Source organism: Perca flavescens, chromosome 24, assembly GCF_004354835.1.
Source record: "Perca flavescens isolate YP-PL-M2 chromosome 24, PFLA_1.0, whole genome shotgun sequence".
Classification (NCBI taxonomy): Eukaryota; Metazoa; Chordata; class Actinopteri; order Perciformes; family Percidae; genus Perca; species Perca flavescens.
In genome coordinates this window covers 10,816,152-10,835,517 of record NC_041354.1, presented here as the reverse complement: position 1 = coordinate 10,835,517, position 19,366 = coordinate 10,816,152, and the positions used below count along the sequence as shown (strand labels likewise).

The 19,366-nt window shown below is 39.2% G+C and overlaps 4 protein-coding genes across 6 annotated transcripts; 2 read left to right on the top strand and 2 right to left on the bottom strand.

Annotated features, from left to right (window-relative positions):
• The first annotated feature begins 200 nt into the window (after positions 1-200).
• On the top strand, positions 201-1,494 carry LOC114551216 (gamma-crystallin M3). The gene is made up of 3 exons (XM_028572385.1): positions 201-212; positions 432-674; positions 1,222-1,494. Exons 1-3 carry the CDS (start codon positions 201-203, stop codon positions 1,492-1,494), a joined length of 528 nt encoding a protein of 175 aa, XP_028428186.1.
• A 4,062-nt stretch (positions 1,495-5,556) lies between these two features.
• LOC114551173 (gamma-crystallin S-1) lies at positions 5,557-6,308 on the top strand. The gene is made up of 3 exons (XM_028572325.1): positions 5,557-5,565; positions 5,711-5,953; positions 6,039-6,308. Exons 1-3 carry the CDS (start codon positions 5,557-5,559, stop codon positions 6,306-6,308), a joined length of 522 nt encoding a protein of 173 aa, XP_028428126.1.
• Positions 6,309-6,723: 415 nt separating this feature from the next.
• Positions 6,724-8,157, bottom strand: LOC114551160 (gamma-crystallin M2). Of its 2 annotated transcripts, none has more exons than XM_028572296.1 (3): positions 8,114-8,157; positions 7,755-7,997; positions 6,724-6,999 (listed from the first exon to the last, which is right to left on the bottom strand). In XM_028572296.1, exons 1-3 carry the CDS (start codon positions 8,120-8,122, stop codon positions 6,724-6,726), a joined length of 528 nt encoding a protein of 175 aa, XP_028428097.1. In that variant the 5' UTR covers positions 8,123-8,157. The 2 variants fall into 2 exon arrangements, with proteins under 2 accessions (XP_028428097.1, XP_028428098.1); XM_028572297.1 differs by having other exon boundaries at positions 7,758-7,997.
• Positions 8,158-13,043: 4,886 nt separating this feature from the next.
• LOC114551126 (protein boule-like) lies at positions 13,044-18,902 on the bottom strand. 2 transcript variants are annotated; one of them, XM_028572222.1, is made up of 11 exons: positions 18,626-18,902; positions 16,726-16,878; positions 15,872-15,963; positions 15,662-15,716; positions 15,470-15,545; positions 14,962-15,122; positions 14,658-14,735; positions 14,516-14,551; positions 14,299-14,415; positions 13,981-14,076; positions 13,044-13,828 (listed from the first exon to the last, which is right to left on the bottom strand). In XM_028572222.1, the coding sequence occupies exons 1-11, from the start codon at positions 18,659-18,661 to the stop codon at positions 13,688-13,690; spliced, it is 1,041 nt and encodes a 346-aa protein (XP_028428023.1). In that variant the 5' UTR covers positions 18,662-18,902; the 3' UTR covers positions 13,044-13,687. The 2 variants fall into 2 exon arrangements, with proteins under 2 accessions (XP_028428023.1, XP_028428024.1); XM_028572223.1 differs by lacking the exons at positions 16,726-16,878; positions 18,626-18,902 and adding an exon at positions 16,623-16,717.
• Between the last annotated feature and the right edge of the window lie 464 nt (positions 18,903-19,366).

Below are 19,366 nucleotides of genomic sequence, written 5' to 3'. Positions count from 1 at the left end.
AGTTTGCTTTGTCACTGTGAGATCTGCACCAATACTGTTTAATCTGTTCCAGCGTTGATGTATAATACAGTAGGGACTTCCATGCTGATGAGCTGACTCAGTTATTTTGCACAATTGAGGGGCAGATTCTTTTGATGTCACATGATGCATAAAAGGCAGCGCGCCAGTGGGGAGAACAACAGAAATCAAATAGCGCGACCATGAGCGGAAAGGTAATGAAGGGTACAGATCACTGCACCAGCCTACCAACTGATGCAGATACTGCATCAAGCTCCATCACAGCCTTATACTGCATATGTCCCAAAATACTGTAGCACATAACTTCTGCAATACAGCATTGCGATTTGTGTTAGTTTATGATAATCACACTTGAACATTTAGCTCTGGAGGTTTTCCTTAATGCGTGATACAATCTGTGTCTTTCTCTCTAGATCGTCTTCTTCGAGGGGAGAAACTTCCAGGGCCGCTCGTATGAGTGCATCAGCGACTGCTCTGAAATCACCTCCCACCTGAGCCGATGCAGCTCCTGCAAGGTGGAGAGCGGGACGTTCATGGTCTACGACCAGCCCAACTACACGGGCCAGCAGTACCTCCTGACCAGGGGAGAGTACCCCGAGTATCAGAATACCATCGGCTTCAACGACTGCATTCAGTCCTGCCGCATCGTCCCTGTGGTAAATATGAGCACAATATTACTTATGACATGGGCATGACTGTTAGCTCTGAAATAGAGGACCTACTAGGTTTTCTCTCAGCTTTTAAGTGTATTTTGACAGTCTTGATATCTCCCTGACAATTGTGCAAACTCCATCTGCTGATTAAGAAAATGGGATGTGGTTGTAAGCTCTGGAACATTGGGTTAAGATTTTTTTTTTTTTATGTCAAAGATCAACTTTCTTCTGTCTTGTAGCTAGTGGGCTAGCTAGCAATACCTTTTTCTTTTGTTAACACTGCAGCCAATGCTGCATTTTTATTCATATATTTCTGAACAGGACGACTTTTAAGATGTTTAAACGGATATTTAGCTTCTCATTTGGCAAGTCAAACAAGTTGATTGCTCAATAGAGTTGGTTCCTATATCCTAGCAGGTTCTTTTAGCTGTTTTTGGTACTTATGTGTTAACATCTAAGCAGCTAGGTGAAACTCTAAACAGCACCACACACCAGCACCAAACACCATGACTCGTGCATATATTTCATTTGACATTTTGTACTTTAACAGCACAAGGGGCCCTTTAAAATGAGGATCTACGAGAGAGCGAACTTTGAGGGGCAGATGCATGAACTGACTGATGACTGCGACTCCATCCAGGATCACTATCACATGTCTGACATGCAGTCCTGCAACGTGATGGAAGGCTACTGGTTGATGTTCGAGCAGCCAAACTACGAAGGCAAGATGTTTTATCTGAAACCAGGAAAGTACAGGAACCTCAAAGAGATTAGCAGCGATGACACGAGGTTCAACTCAGTCAGACGCATCACTGAATCTTAACTGTCTAATCGCTTACATTTAGCTAATTGGTTTTGCAGATGCTTTTGTTTTATTAACATTAACAAGATGTCGAAGAGGGAGGCAAAAAAAGAAGGAGCCTTGTTTTTATCCTGAAACTGTGATTTGTGCATTGTTTGCATGTAGTTCCAGTTGTACTGTGCAATCCAGCCACGATGAATTTACCTCTATAACTGTGTGATGCACACAATAAAATGATTTGCTGCATATTTTGTGTGAATTTTGTCACTGGTATTTAGTTACATAAATAGATTAACATACAGTTAACGTCTGTATTAGAATCAACTAATATGAAATGCTAAAAAAAGGTTATTTTCCAAAAATGGACTAAAATGGTGAAAGCATGTATAGCAATGTGAATATATAACATCTCAAATATGAGTATACAGCACAGCAGCAGACTATATTTTGGTAGCACTAAAATCCCATCTTTATATTTTTTGTGGGTGTACGTATATGCAATTTATGTTGCCATCATGTATGCGATGTGAAGTTATAGTCATAGACTGTAGAAATAGTGGACGTAGAATCAGTGACATCACTCATTGGTTTGTGGACTGCCGTATTGAAGCCTTGAGTTAATACATCCAGGATGTATAAAAAAAACATCCATGGATAAACTATGAGCAACATTTTCTCTCCGTCTCTGAAACTCTCCGCCACTGAGGCTTTCACCTTTCATCTTAAGTGACATGCAGGTGCATCTGCATTTGTCGAACAGCCAATAGGAAAGCCCTCTCTCTGAAATGACCTATGTTTGGGCTCCCGTCACAGGCTAGGTATTCTAAAGACTGAAAACAGAGCCAAGAAGACATGCGGAAGTTTAGTTTTCTCTTAGTCCACTTGAATTACAATATGATTGAAGGTTCTTATAGAATCTTTGCCCTTTTTGGTAGCACTAAAATCCCATCTTTATATTTTTTGTGGGTGTACGTATATGCAATTTATGTTGCCATCATGTATGCGATGTGAAGTTATAGTCATAGACTGTAGGAATAGTGGACGTAGAATCAGTGACATCACTCATTGGTTTGTGGACTGCCGTATTGAAGCCTTGAGTTAATACATCCAGGATGTATAAAAAAAACATCCATGGATTAAAAAAGTTTAATCCATGAGAGTTGCTCAGTGGCTCATGAAGCCGAAAAAGTTCAACTTCCTCATATAAAATGACCCCGATGATCAGTGCTGCTTCTGCGCTATGAGACCTCCGTCGGCCTAGCCAGCTACCTCCGGTTTAGGGCTCCACTAACTTGAATGAATATTAAATGATTTAATTGTGCGTCTCTTTTAAACTTTCTAAATGTTATTATCGGACCGATTGGATCAAATTCTGATTGTGAAATGAGTCATTTTGTGGGGTTGTGACGCTCGAAAATAATTATCCACTGATTTGAAGACGTCTCTTTCTCCAAGTTTTTTGGGTCCCATTTCATGATGGACACAGTTGTAATTCCACTGTTTGGGCACTATGTCAAATAGTGTTCGAAGCCCGGCGCACTTCCTGGGGGCGAATTTGCGTTTCCCTGAATGGCGAAGTTTAAGACGAAAACACCGACACCCAAACACCCAAAAAGAAGTTCACAGCTTTTTTTATGTACACAGTGCCATGGTTATCATTGCTAAGCCTATGTACTGATTGACAGGTCGGTGAAGCCACGCCCCAAAGCATCCCCTGCTTCGTCAATTTTAAAATAAATGGGAGCCTAATTTACAAAATGAACATCATGCTGTATTGAAGAATATGTGAACGTACCGATTGAGACCATGAACTCATTGTGAAAATGTTTACTGAGGTAATAAGTCAAGTGAGAAGTAGGGTCATTTTCCCATAGACTTTTATAGAAACAGACTTCTTTTTGCAACCAGTGGAGTTGCCCCCTGCAGGAAATTAGATAGAATGCAGATTTAAGGCACTTCCGCAGTGGCTTCCCTTTTCAGAAATGGAAGCTTAGTCCATTTTTCTTTTCTTTTTTCTACACAGTCTATGGTTATAGTGGATGACATTTGTGCAGGTCTACAAATACAGCAACTTGTATTACCTATATTTTTAAAATGCTTGATTGACTTGGTCATTATTACATGCAGACAAAAAATGAGACTGTTGATTTTACCATGAGAAATGGCAAAATGTCACATAATAACATATCACATATTCAGTTTGTCTGCCTTTATGTCTGAAACAAGAAAGGACATTAGGAAAGGCAAAAAGAAAAGGACTTAACTGGAGTGTTACAAATGACTCCTGGTAGACATCAGACCAATCAAATACAAAAGAGACAGAGTCATACAACATTGTAAAACAGAATTTATGCATATTGCAGTGACCAATTAATAGATTAAATATAAAAAATCATTAAACAAATCATCAGTACACATACCCTTCACCATAGAGATTGGCATGGTTTTATATCGGTTAGCCTAATAGCTGGTTTGATTTGCATTGAGAGATGATTTCATGGAAAGTACCCCATGCCAATCTCTAGGTATGGTGAAGGCTATGTGATGATGTGGGGCTATTTTAATTCCAAAGTCCAAGGGAACTTTATCAGGATGCATAGTATCCTGGATCCATTAAATAACTGGCCTTTAAAAATAAAAATCCTCCTGCCTCTATGGGAATTTAACATAGGGGTGTACTCACTTTTGTTGCCAGCGGTTTAGACATTAATGGCTGTGTGTTGAGTTATTTTGAGGGGACAGCACATTTACACTGTTATACAAGCTGTACACTTAATACTTTACATTGTAGCAAAGTGTAATTTCTTCTCCCATTAAAAGATATAATGAAATATTTACTAAAATATGAAATAAAATACTAACTGTTGTGAGATACTGTATATATCCGTCCTTATATATATATATGGACGGATTTTATGGCTTTAGAGTGTGAAAGCACAACAGGACACTAATTGACTTGTGGTTTATACACCTAAGCCAACAGGGCCCCCAAAATATATAAATTAGACTATTTGTATTTTTGCATAATACAGTGCATCCACAGTATACAAAATATGAGTTTTCTAATAGAATCAAAATAATTTTTAGGCAGTTTAATTAGATATTAAGAATCTCGATAAACCTTTGTCAGTTGTACTTAAAGTGTGAAGTTAAAGTGCACACTGTCCAGCAGACATGTAAGGGTTTATATGTGAATGCATTTAAGTAACTTTTAAATGTGGCAATGATGGCACAAGTGATTTTCAGATGTACTTCAGATAGATTTTAAATTAAATATTTCATTACATGTGCGTTCAACTACTGTTTACACTATGATGTTGTCACTGCTCTTAGTTGAGCAGCTGTGTAAAAAGATCAGTTATCTGCAGACTGTATTGAAATGGCATTCTAGAGCTTAGTCCATAGAGGATATGACAATATGGGGGGATTGAAGGCAAACAATAGAAAAACTAGAAGATCTAGTGACTACGTGGAACAAGTTGTTATGCTTACATGAGGACAATGACGGTCTCGGAATTGTAAATCATATAAAAGCTGCTGCTGAAAACCAAGGCAGTGGTTGTGTTCACTTCACAGGGTGTCCAGCATTTACAAAGTTAAATTTAACATCAGATGTTGATGTTCAAAATGGGCAGCATCACTACAGCCTCCATACAATGTACAGTACCAAATGAATCTGCATTAACAGGGATTCATTGGATTTTACGTGTATATTGTGCACTAATGTTAAAAGATAAATATACATATATACAGTATGTAAAATGGAGATGGAAAAATAAACTTTGTACAAACAAATATGTGCTTTCCCATGAGTTTTTTTTACTTCATAATTTCATATAAAAGGCCATTTCAAAAAATAAATTTACTTTTGGTTTATTTGTAGATTTTATAATCATTGACCATTCAAAGGGAAGCCTCTGCTCAAAACAGCTGATTTGCTCAGTTGACCACACAAAACAAAATATTGTTCTGTAAAGTGCTGACGAGCCTTCTCATTGTTCTGAATCACAATGACAAAGGTCATCCGTGGGTTATAAAGGCAGCGAGGAGCCCAAGGCTGCTGAATAAAGGCTAGCCGACACAATGAGCAAGGTAAGGCTGCTTGTTTTGCTCTGTGCCTTCTGTGCTTCTTTGTACCTGCACGGATTATTCAGCCGAAAACGGTGAACTGGAAGCATTCTTTTCATGGGGTATAGTATACACACTTATTATTTAAAATTTTTACTGATCTTTCCAGATCATCTTCTACGAGGACAAGAACTTCCAGGGCCGCTCCTATGAGTGCAGCAGCGAATGCAGTGACCTGCATTCCCACTTTAACCGCTGCAACTCCATTAGAGTGGAGAGCGCTAACTGGATGGTCTACGAGAGGCCCAACTACTCGGGCTACCAGTACTTCCTGACGAAGGGCGAATATTCCGACTACCAGCGCTGGATGGGATTCAACGACTGCGTGCGATCCTGCCGAATGATCCCTATGGTAGGCTTCAGTCGAGTGGTTTCAGTTTACAATAAGATTTCTAAACTGATCTAGACGCTAATACATCACCTTGTTGTTTCTGCAGCACAAAAGCGCTCACAAAATTATGATCTACGAGCGCCCGGAGTTCGGAGGCCAGATGAAGGAGCTGACCGACGACTGCCCCTCCCTGACCGAAAACTTCCACTTCAACGACATCTCCTCCTGCAACGTGAAGGACGGTTCCTGGATCTTCTACGAGCATCCCAATTACAGGGGACGCCAGTTCCTGGTACGCCCCGGTGAATACAGGAGGTTTAATGAGTGGGGAAGCATGAGTTCTAGGGTGGGATCCATCAGACGCATCACTGTGTGAGAAGCTGATGTCCAGAACCATGTTTATGTAAATTACTGTCAATAAATAAATCTATCCCGTAACCACTATTCTGTCAACTGCTTTCAGTTTCTTTGGGCTCGTTGATTTGAGGGGTTCAGTGGATTGAAAAGTTTGCTTGGGTGGCAAATTAGGCCTCACTGCTGCATGTGTTTTGGAGTGGACAAAGCAGTATGCAAGGTTTCAGAGCAACGGGGCAAAAGAAAATTTGCCAAGCCATACTATTATTTCGTGAGTGGATCAAATATTACAGGAAAGGCACAAGAACACAAGCTAAACAACAACAACAACGCGTGATCGAAAACACCTTCATGTCTTTTAGATACAGAGACACACACACAGTTTAAGTCCAGCATGTTTATTGAGAACAGAGAGTGGAAGAAGGTCCAAAAGACTTCTAGTTTAAGTCAGTGATCCGCCTGAGCGAGCCGATCCTTGGACTGGCGGCGCCCCAGTCGCTGTATCTGCGGTATTCGCCGGGTCTAAGGTAGTAGGGTCTTCCCCTGTAGTTGGGCTGGTCGTACATGAGCCAGTGGCCGTCAACCACATTACACGAGTTAATGTCAGACATACGCAGGCGGTCCTGGACGTTGGGGCAATCATCGCTCACCTCCTGCATTTGGCCGCCCATGTCTGGACGCTCATACAATTTTATTTTGTAGGAACCTCGGTGCTGCAGGAAGAACATTTATGAGTCATACATGTGCTATCCAGTAGTACTTTTTAGTGATTGTGAACATAAAAAACAGTCCAGGGATAGTTCTAAAGTGTTAATTCCCCACCTATCTAATCCTATTTGCAGGTTAGGTTGTTGCTTAGTTACACCAAGAATGCTTTGCAAAAGCAGTTTAAATCAGAAGTCCCTCCTCAATTTAGAGTTTCTTTTAAGCTACATGAAGTTACTTATGTGATAAATCTAAGCTATCCTCTAACACAACTGTGAAGGATGTTTTTGCACTGAAACATCGATCTAACATGAGTTGTTGAGGATTTATGTCCCTAGAAAAGTCCTTCAAACAAAGCCATTTTCCCCTAAGGTTATTGTACTGTATTTCTGATTTGAGGGACATTTTCGCTTTCACTTCTATTTCGCTACGGACAGATTTTGTGTCTGAATCTATTTCCTTTCCTTGTACGTTGTTTTTATCATATTTTTCTCAAGCTGGGCATTGACATAGAAGCAGGATAAAGATCAAGTAATAAGATTCTGTCTTATTGCTTTTATTTGACCTTTGTTTCTTCTGTTTATACCCTTCGATTTGACTTTATTCTCTTTGAATGAAAGTAAGTATTAAAAGTATTAAAAGGTTTTCTTTCCTTGGCCTATTGCTTTTCGCACAACACAATAAATCAGTGTGCACACATGAATCAATAACTTTCCCCCTAATTAATTGCCTTGATGCCTCTCCTACACCATGTTAGGCTTACCACGGGAATCATGCGACAGGAGCGGATGCAGTCATTGATGCCAATCATGCGCTGGTTGTCGGAATACTCCCCTTTGCGGAGGAAGTACTGGTGGCCCAGGTATTGGGGTCTCTCATACACCATGAAGCAGCCGCTCTCCACCCGTACGGAGTTGCAGCGGTTGAAGTAGGGGTGCAGGTCAGCACAGTCGCTCATGCACTCATGGTGCCGACCCTGGAAATTTCTGTCCTCGTAGAATATGATCTGCAAACATTTGTCAAAGTACTGATTAAATTATCATCTCCCGCTGTTAAAAAACATCTAAAAAGGTTAACATGTTTTAATTCTGGATTTTCAGTAACAACACATAATAAGCTTACCTTTCCCATTGTTACATTAGTGGGGGCCACGCTGGCGCTCAATAGACGCTCTCGGTGCTGCTGTCCTTTTATATAAAGTAGCTGTGTGATGGCACAGCATAAAGTATTGTCATCCAAATAGGTTTTATAACACAAATCTGGTTACGTATAGCGACGCACCACAGTGTGATGATGAGTTATTGTTGTCCACTTTTCACATGTTCATCAAAACATCACACCACAGTGTGCTGAAGACCCGAGGGGGGGTCACCACTCACAGTATCAGCAAAACAACAAGCGTTATTTCTGTCCTTTTCATTCAAAAAGGTTCCTAAAGTTCTATGCCAGAGATGGGGCCAAGCCTTTTTTTTTTTTTTTTGGTCCCTAAGCACAACCCCCCAACCCAACCACCCCACCCCTCACTACCATGTAACAGTATTTTTTGACTGTTCACAATAACTTAAGGAGCCGCGCATTATTATTGTCATATCCTTTCAGATAAAGAACCCCACAAAACCATAAAATGAATCAAATAATGACAACGTTGTGTGACATTTCCTCATCTGGGGACACCTGGTGGCTGGTTATGCTTTGGTGCACTTTTATCAATATCTTCGACAATAAACTCTTGGTCACATGACAATGAAGTCTGTCTCTGACTTTTCATCTAGCACCATCATCAGGTCCAAATGTAATTTTTCAATACTGTGGTTTTATGAGCAAATACCAGCAGCCTCAGATGTAGCCTACTTTGTGGCTAGTGCTGAATAGAAAATAGCTATCATGCTAACACACCACACTAAGCTAAGATGGTGAACATGCTTTACATCATATATGCTTTAACAATAACATCGGCATGTTAGCATTGGGATTATGAGCGTGTTAGCTTAAAGCACTGCAGTGCCCAAATACTGTCTCAAAGAGCTGCTAGCTTAGCGTTGTTAGCTGAAGTTCGAGTCATCGCTCACAGAAACATGCCAACAGAGCTCAACCGTGACCGCCCAATTTTTTTAATTGGCCCGGTACTGGAAGTTAATTTCCCATTAATTAATTCCATTGACATTTCAGAAAAGCCCAAAGCCCTAAATTCCGAATATGAATGTGATTTTCACTTTCAGAACCTCACTGTTGAGCTCTATTTGTCTTTTAATGCAGACATATACACAGCGTGAATTGCCTTATACCACAGTATTTATAACCAAAAGATTCTGTAGATCATAAAATCAGTGTAATGTGTTGTGTGATATTAGCATATTACATATAGATGCTTATGTCAGACTAATCATTTATTAAAATCCCATCAAATGTGCCCTTTTTAGTTGGGTATTGAACATGACATCATTGTTTTTAATGGGCCCCTGAATCTATTGACAAGACAAGAAATGTGTTTTGTACAAAAGTCAGCATTTCTGAGATCTGCCTAAACACACTTTCAAACTAAAACAGCAGTTTATTTGAAATATTTAGTTGTTTTTTTTAAGTACAGACTCGTGATGTAGAGGAGGCTTTTGGAATGTTGTGCTTTACAGTCCAATATTACACACATCTGAAAGGTTTCTCAAACGTTAACACTAACTCTGCAGTAAAGCACATTTTGGAAAACTCACTCGAAACAGTCTAAAGCTCATCATGCACAGACGGTGGACAGAGAGACACATAGCCTTTTTATAAACCTTTCTGAGGTCATGTGATTCAATCTTTTGTTGTTCTAATGAGCAGGCATTCGGTGCTTTTGCCACCCTGCCAAGGTCTAGATCCCATTCATACAGATAAAAACCCTGATTCATCAATGCCCTCGGCCTAGAGACTGTAACATTATTATAGGATGGCCCACATAAATACATCGGATTTGGTAATGTTTAGTGTTTTAAACGCAGCTGACCATTTCAACTCTCATAGATATACGGGTTAAATTTATACAATAGCCAATAAACAAATGTATAGATCTAGATCACATGATGGTCAACCGTGGCAGAACTCTAATTCTGCAGTCAATATTTGGCTTGATTGCAGCAAAAAAAAAAAAAAAAAAAAAAAAAAAAAAAAAAAAAGGCAATGGGGTGTTTGCTCAAGAAATGCTATCAAGTTGCATTGTGGGAAATGTAGTATTAAGCATTTCTGTAGCATAACCCATAGCATTCAGTACATCTCGGCCTCTGCTGGTTTGATTTTGACGTTTCTTTTTTTAAATTAGGGCTGCACAATATTAGGAAAATATCTAATTGCAATTATTTTTGATATTGGAGGGAATGATCATTTTTGTATCATTATTCTCATTTTCATTGAAAATATAAAATATAAATATATATATATATATATATATATACACATATATATATATATATATATATATATATACATACATACATACATACATACATACATAAAATGATTGAAGTGTGATTTTTTTTGCAAGGATCTGTACTACATATCGTATCTGTAGGATACAATATGTAGTACAGATCCTTGCATTTATTTATTTACAAATTAGCATTTATTTATTTATCGTATCTGTAGGATACGATATGTAGGCCAGGACGTCTCTGCAGCACCACACTATTTTAGAATGGTTTGACAAATATTTTGCCTTTGACAAATATTGCGCCCCACTGCAATTTGGATATTGCACTAGTTTAAAATCTTAAATTTAAAATCTGTCTCTCCTGAGCCCCCATCCTTATGGAAATTCCATAAATCACTTGAGTAGTCCTTTAATAAAAAGTTGAATTACCTAATTAGATATTGTACATTGCAAGTCACCGGTTTTGCACGTTTTTGCCCATTTACTTTCAATCACATGTCATAGTTTTAGATTGGTAATTATATTTTTTTTTCAGCCAGCCACTGGTCTCCATTCACCAAAATAAAATCAACTAATCACTCATGCAGAATTGTAGCATATGAATGCAAAACACAGCCACTACACCGAGGGAAGCATTTATTTCCATTCAAGAACTGGAAACACACTGAACTTAAAATAATGTTGTTAAAACAACAGAGTTAAATAAGTACTGCACATCTCGCTTAAAGAAAATGTAAAGAAATCACAAAAATAGGTTAGATTAGGTTATTCTTTGGTTATACAGTTCGCCTTCTGCTTTCAATAGCAGACAAAACCAGAGTTCGATCCCAAGACAAAATATATGGAGTTAAAAACACAAAACACTCAAATAGCAATGTCGTGAAAAGCACACTGAAAAATGTATATCTACATTTTTACCTAGATTATAAGCAAAAATACTTAACAGATACATCAGGGGAATTAAAGCATTGTAGTTTTGCAATAAAACAGCTTGGAATATTTTGGAATAAAATGGATATAAAGCATTTAAATGTAATACAACCTATAATGAATTCCAAGGCAGGCTTGTGAAATATTTGGAAACCGCAAACTCAACGACATAACCTGCAAATCTAGAACAATCTAGAACTTTTATAAAACTAGAAAAGAAAATAATTTACACTGAACAAATGACAACACGCAACCTTTGAGAGAATTTCCCAATCCCTTGTCCAAGAATTTACTGAATTATGTATTTCTATTATTACTTTATTATTAATAAAACTATTGAGCGAGGCCAATAAATTTGCTGACGTTACTTAGAAGGTGCAGTTTAACAAGTCATTTCCAGCTTTGAAAGCAGTGTGCAAGCGAGATGCAAATCCTCTTGAGGCACACTCGTTTCTTACATGTTCTGGAATTAGAAATGTTTCCCTGTGTGCATAAAAATCCCAACTAGCAGATTTATTATGGCTATTATTATTATTATTATTATTATTAATGCTCCTCAGCAAACTTCTACATATATCCAAATATAAAATTATGATTCCTGATATACAAAATTGCCAAGTAACGGTACACTTTCATTGATGAATTGTCAGTCTGTTTTATATAGAACATACTAAACTGTCATGTTGCTGTTACTTCTGTACCGTTTCAACAACACAGCCGCCTATTGCTGGTTCTAAATTATTAAACCAATTAGAACTGGTTTAAAAATGATAAAAGACAAATCTCTTCGCATCATACTGAAAAAAAAATTAGTTCGAAATAATGTTTACGTGGATCAGAGGATCCCAAAAAGGTCCCAGCACTGATAAAGGTGAGCAGAGGCGACAAGAGAAGATGCAGCAGCTCACTCAGAGCATCCAAATATTAAGATTTGACTAATAATCTCAGTCAGCCTCAAATAACTATACCAAAATAAAAAAAATCTGTGTACAAACAGCATTGCTTCTCTGCACATTAAAGGTAAAAAGAGAAAAGGGTTGACATGGTAAGAACCTAAATCTTTGATATTCTCTGCTACATCATGGTGTCTGTGTGCATGTAGCTGGGGGACTTCTGCTGTTGCAACAACGCTATGACAAAAAGGCAAAAACACAAAGTAGTTTTTTACAAAAACAAGAATAGAGTTCAAGCTCCACTCAAGTCCGTTTGGAAAGACGCTAGACCTGGGCTTCAACGTACCGTTCAGATTGTTAGCCAAGTTTTGGTTACGTTTGATAAAAAGAAATAAATTTAGGTTTTAAAATGCAATAGTTTGAACCGAATATTGTACATTTCGGAGGTTTTAAAACTAAACTGAGTTTGATCAAAAAAACTAAAACAAAAGAATTCAAGCTCGACATTTTGATGGCAAAATGCATTGAAATGCCGTAGCCATCTCCGGACTACGTCACGGATCATTGAATCTGAAGAACGTAGACATTTGTCGTGCTCCAATAATCTGAAACCTGTAAATCTGGAATCTCAGATTTTAAGACGGATTGTTGAGTCATCGCAGAGTAGGGCTGGGCCGTACAGAGAAAATATCACGATATCTTTTGACCCAATACCCCTATATTGTAGGGTTGACATTTGATGCTTTCACTAAATATTAGATATTTTTATATATATATATATATATATATATATATATATATATATATATATATATATATATATAAATAAAATCATCAGTAACATGGATGTAATGACTGCGTGGGTAAAGGCCAATAATAAAACAGCCAGAACAAAATGACATCATTTTACTGTAATGCAGCTCATAAAAACCAGGAAAAGACTCCTTGTGTCATATTACGATATCCAAAGTCTAAGATGATATCTAGTATCATATCGATATAATATTGATACATCGCCCAGCCCTATCGCAGAGTTAGTGTTATCACAACTAGTAAAATGAACCATTCACTGAAAACTCATATATCATTGCTAAGTTTATGCGTTAATTGAGAAATTAAGCCCAACCTCTGTAAATACTGTTGTGCAATGTGAGCCACTGTAATGTAGTGAGTTCACCTCAATCAAACTGTATTAAACCATCAATACAGAAACAGATCCGAGTGCTGCGAGTCTTACAAGGTGAGAGAGCACTCCTTAAGTTGGTGGTAACGGACAAACTGTCAGCAAAGAGGCCATGAAATCACGATACCTACTGCATAATGTTGTAAACCACAGGTTAAACCGTTGATAGATTATATGTGCGATGAATCCGAGGAGCAGGAAGAGGAAATAAAATGACACGAGAGGTGGTGGTGGTGGTGGTGCTGCGGGTGGGATTCTTCCCTTGACCAGCAGTCAGTGGGTTTAGCCTACATGAGAGGTGGGTGAGTGTGACGCATCGAGGCGTCTGGAGGCGCCGTGGCTTCTGGCAGGTAGTGGTACTCCTTGTGATGGATGTAGCGGCGGTACTTTGGCTTCAGATGGACACGCGAGTGTGGAAACATCTGATTCTGTCGCAAAAAAATAAATAAAAGGACTGGAGAAATGGAGAGGAATACACAAATTGTGTCCAGTCCAAAACACACATATTATATATTATTTATATATTATTTATTATATATATATATATATATATATATATATATATATTTTTTTTTTTTACCTTTCCATGGTTATGTTGCAGAAAAATTGGCGTCATTCCTTCAGTTCTCTGAGGATACAATGGGTAAACCTGCTGCACCGGCGTGGGCTCTACAAACTGCAAAAGTATGAGAACACATCAAAGTCGTGAGCTCCAGTTCGGAACAAGTTTACTGAACACCATTAACCAATCACCACTAAACTAAATCATTAAATGTATATGTATTCAAGTGCATTCTGAAAAATCATAGAAAATAAAAAATAGACATTTTCTTGCTTATAAAGTTATACCAATGCTACAACATAACATTTAAAAAAAAATACCAAAACAAACGTATACCTCTGGTGTGGTGTCCTCCATGACAGGCAGAGGAGGGCGGAAAGGGGCTCCATCAGCGGGCTGGTACAGATACTCTGTCTGCTGGGAGTACATGACTGGACTGGAGGGCATCGGCGACTGAACAAAGACATTGACAACAGGTGAACAATTGGCCAAACTCTCCTGAACTAAAAAAAAAAAAAAAAAAAAAAAAAAAGAATAGCTTTGTTTTGCCTACCTGGACCACATTCCACTGATACTGGTTTGGGGCACACTAGGGAGAGGGAAAAGAAGAGAGAAAGTTCAAACCCCTTCTGTGCTTGTTACTGAAAATGGTGACATGGTGAGAAATCAATGGATCCCCTCAGGGCTGAGCTGACCTGGTGGTGGTGGTGATAGGCTGGTTGCTGGTAGACAGGCTGATGGGACTGAGGAAGCGTCACAGGAGGAGCAGGTTGCTAGAAAAAAAAAACACAGACACACTTAAACATTTTTTGTGTACCAACAGTCCTTAGCCTGTAGTAAATGTTGCACCACACAAATGGATCCTTGCTTTCCGGTAAGGAATCAACTGTGAAGCACATATTTAAATACCTAGGACATAAACTTAAGTTTGAATGACTTGGTTTTAATAATGCTATTTAAGTCAAGTGTTGGGTGGGTGTGATAGCAGGGACAACTCACAGGCCAGTGGTGGGCAGGAGAGCTCATGTTGGGGCAGTGGAAGTAGGCCACTCCGTTGTGGTAGGTGTAGGGATAGCCTGCAGACGTGGTCAGGTGCAGGGTCCCACAGGACATGGGCACAGGTATGGCAGAGTCAGGGATGGTCACGAAAACACTCTTAGCTGGGAAAAGAAGGAAACCACAAAACCGTAAACCTCCTGGGCATTTCAGAACCACCTTGTGGGCCAGTAACAGTTTGAGAGAAGCCAGCATTCGGTGCCCTGGAACTTTTACAAATGGGATTCCATTTAAGGTTCCCACTGTGGTCCTGATGTCAAACTGTTTTCCTTTACTTCTGTGTTCCATTTCAGTAAAAATCAGAAATCACATTTAAGACAATCCTAAATGCCGAGTGAATGTTGTTATCAAACTGGTGAACTACAGCTGCAATGCTGAGTGGAAGGTGATATAGTGCCACTGTGTGATCAGGGGAATGCCTAGTATCACACAGGGGAAACAGTCAACTTACCTTGTCCTGGACCTTGCTGCTTGCGGACAGCCTGACCAATGCTCAGCTTCTTATCTTTGAAACAGATGCCATTAGGCTTTAATATAGTATGGGGGAGGGGGGAGAGAAGACGCCACATTAGATAATACATTTCGGTAGATGCACCTTAAGTTTAGTTTAGTTTAAGATACTGTATTAGCCTGCTTCACTTACATCATGAAGGACTTTCAGTGCATCATCTTGAGTCTCAAATGTAACAAAGCCGTATCTGTTGAAAAGGGACAGAATCAAGACCGACTATGTTTTTACCTGGCTGACTGTAAATCTGTCAATAATGCTCAGAGTCAGGATAGAAAGTCATGGCTGCATGCGCTACTATTCAGTCACCAACAGTACATGACAGGAATGACGACATCAACTCACCCCTTTGACATTCCTGAGCGATCTATCACAATCTTCACCTCTTTTACTGCACCGTGTTGAGAGAAGACATGTCGCAGGTCGCTCTCATTAACCTAGACACACACACACACACACACACACACACACACACACACACACACACACACACACACACACACACACACACACACACACACACACACACACACACACACACACACACACACACACACACACACACACACACACACACACACACACACACACATTATTTCAAAAGAAGGTACAGTGGTTGCTGATTTGTTTTGGTTCATTTCCAGAATTAATCATTTCAGACCATTTAGCAGCAAATATTAGTCGGGTGCACCAACAACCACCAAGAGATCTGTAAAACATCTGCATGCAAGTTGGTTGGAGCACATGTAAACACCATACTGGAATCTTAACCTTACAATGATCGTTATACAAGGGTTGTTTTTGTTATTTTGGTACACGTCACAGCAAAGTGACAAAGTTGGGAAGGAATGTTACTTAAATCTTAGAAAGCCAAGACATGGGAGGATCCTTAATGACAAACACAATGTGTAACTTTTAATGCAGAATTTAGAGGAACACCAACAATTGACATCTGATTGTCGACTAGGTTTTATAAAGCATGTTTTTTGCTTTTTTTAAATGGCTGTATTAGCCAGTAGAGAGCTGTTAGGAAAGAAGTTGTTATTTCTGTTATTTATTTCTGTTTATTCTCATCTCACTATCTTATCCTACTGACCTTTGCTTATTTACGTGCTTTGCTGCCATCTAGTTTGTAATGTTCTACAAATAGGACACTCAAGATGCCAGTTACTCTGCCAGAGTACGTTTGCAGCTCTCACCCTGTAGTCAATTCCCCCGACAAAAATCCGATTGGGGATAACAGTGCCGTGGCGGGGGGTGTGGTGGGTCAGGCTGTCATCGTGGTTTTCTGAAGGTAGCACATCAAGGGTGGAGAAGCTGCTGCCATTCTCAGACAGACAACTGGATGTGAACTTAAAATGATAAATAAAATAAAGACAAGGCATTTTAGTCTACTTGAGGGCCAGTAAGGAACAACATAGCAGGCATCACCTTGTAGGACAGTACGTAGTGACTTTACTAAGCTTGGATCTGGTGTGATTAAGTCGTTTCCCGTCAGGATGAAGTCAAGCACTCAGTTTTAAAGAGACAACGAGATCGAAAAGTGGCTGATGGTCAGCAACTGTGGTACACAGGCAAAGGCCGATCCCCTGGCGGAATGGTTAAAGGGTGTGCCGGGGGAAACACATGTGCCGGGGGAACAGTGAGCGACCGGTGCCGGCAGGGGATTGGTTTATGCAAATTCTTTGGCTAAGTCCTGGATCTTCACAATCCTACCTACAACACCTTTAATTTAACAAAAAAATTGGAAAAATACAACCTTTTAAGGACACAAATTTTATTTTGTGAATGAAGAAAGTATCGTAAATAAATAAATGTTCTTCCTTTAAATACAGGGGGCAGAAGTCAGTACACCCCTATGTTAAATTCCCATAGAGGCAGGCAGATGTTTATTTTTCAAAGGCCAGTTATTTCATGGATCCAGGATACTATGCATCCTGATAAAGTTCCCTTGGCCTTTGGAATTAAAATAGCCCCACATCATCACATCACCTTCACCATACCTAGAGATTGGCATGGGGTACTTTCCATAAGATCATCTCTCAATGCAAATCAAACCAGCTACTAGGCTAACTGAAATAAAACCATGCCAATCTCTAGGTACGTATGTGATGATGTGGGGCTATTTTAATTTCCAGAGGCCAAGGGAACTTTATTAGGTTGCATAGTAACCTGGATACTATTCATACTATGCTGCTATAGTGAGCGACATGTGCCCCCGTGGGATTGGCTTGTGCCTATGTACCACAGTGGCTAACCATCAGCCACTTCTCAATCTCTGCGATACTGCAGTTTTAGTACTTAAGGAGTACTAAGTCCAATGTTAAGTACACAGGAAAAGTTTTAAAATGAGTGTGAGTATGGTAATGAGGGCAGGCTCTCTGGTATTGCTCGATACCAGATCAAAAGAAAATCACCAGCATGACCCATTCTGACCAGACAACACTTACTGTTCACTATCTAATCATCACTCATTGAAGTCCAATAAACAAACAAAAAAACAGTAGGTCACTGAGTCTTTGAAGTCAGACTAAGTTGATGCACCTGCAGCCAGTAAATAGAATCAAGTTAGTCTTACAACATGGCCGAAAGCTAAGTTTTACAAAGGTCTACAGTATAAGCCACTTTCATTACTGACCATTTCTGTACACTTTCACTTGAGATTTCCATTCATTAATGCATCCCCTCACCACCACCATTGGCTATAGCACCCTGCCCCGAGAAAAATTCACTTTTGTAGCTATAAGCAAGCTAGCTCTGACATTAACAATGATGATAAGGTATGACAAAAAAGCTCCAATGTTTAACCACCAAGTATCACTCTTTAGTTAGCTCACGCTAGCTAGCTACTTTCCTAAAGTAAACTAGCATGGTGAACCTGTGAACAGGTAATGCTTGCTTTTTCTAGCTTGGTTTTAAGTCAAATGAGCTAAACGAAAAAAGAAAAAAAGTTCACAATGTGCGATGGACTAACCTGGCAAAGAACATATAAGAACGTTAAATTTGACACCGACTTAACGTTACTTAATTACCATAATATTGCTAGCTAGATTTGCTCTAAAGTTACAATGGGGGTAACAGGCTTTGCAGTTCACTCACCCCGTTTTGGCTCTCCACTTCCATAGCCGCATTCATCTGGTTAACTTCTGCCTCTAAAAGACGTATGCTGGTTACAATCGCAAATGATTCATGGCCTAATACGATCCCGCTGATGGTTTAGCTAACTACTTTGTTCCATGAGTCGCCTGCACCAATAGTTCGGCTTGAAACTTGCCCCGAGTCCGCCTGCTCCCGCTCCCCGCGCCCCTAGCTGCCTTCACGTATGACCTCGTCACTCCGTACGTGATTCGGCCACGCAGCGACATGGACTTGGAAACCGGCGCAAAGCGTGGCTCCTTTTTTCCGAACTAGACCAGAGAAATGTGTTTGTTTTTATGTCTGCATTTTAGAACAAAACTAGTTGATAATAGTATTATTATAAATCTTTATCTTAGCAACATTTCACATTTTGTTTAGTTATTGTGTTACATTAATATAATTCATTTACCGTTGCACTTGTTTTGCAATAGACATTTTAAAACGACCAGTGAAATTCACTTTAAAAATCATACGAAACATTTACCCATGTAACACAACTGTTTCCAAATTTGCTGACATAATAAATGAACTTTATATTTATTTAATTATTCATTTTTCTTGATTTGTTGCTGTAGTAGGCTACATGTATCTAATATCCTGAACTTTATTTAACATATATATTCTAAATACAGAACTGTCTTCTTATCTTTAATGAGTATGACGCCAAACTGTTTTAGAATTCTCTCTAAACAGTCAGCGAAA

Bases quoted from the DNA above. Each gene is read 5' to 3' on its own strand.
- LOC114551216 (XM_028572385.1), top strand. The intron at 675-1,221 runs GTAAATATGAGC...GTACTTTAACAG, and splicing joins CCTGCCGCATCGTCCCTGTG to CACAAGGGGCCCTTTAAAAT.
- LOC114551173 (XM_028572325.1), top strand. The intron at 5,954-6,038 runs GTAGGCTTCAGT...TTGTTTCTGCAG, and splicing joins CCTGCCGAATGATCCCTATG to CACAAAAGCGCTCACAAAAT.
- LOC114551160 (XM_028572296.1), bottom strand. The intron at 7,000-7,754 runs GTAAGCCTAACA...TTCTTCCTGCAG, and splicing joins CCTGTCGCATGATTCCCGTG to CACCGAGGTTCCTACAAAAT.
- LOC114551126 (XM_028572222.1), bottom strand. From the start codon at position 18,661: ATGAATGCGGCTATGGAAGTGGAGAGCCAAAACGGG. The intron at 15,964-16,725 runs GTGAGAGCTGCA...GTGTGTGTCTAG, and splicing joins TCGGGGGAATTGACTACAGG to GTTAATGAGAGCGACCTGCG. The intron at 15,123-15,469 runs GTAAGTTGACTG...TTCTTTTCCCAG, and splicing joins GCAGCAAGGTCCAGGACAAG to CTAAGAGTGTTTTCGTGACC.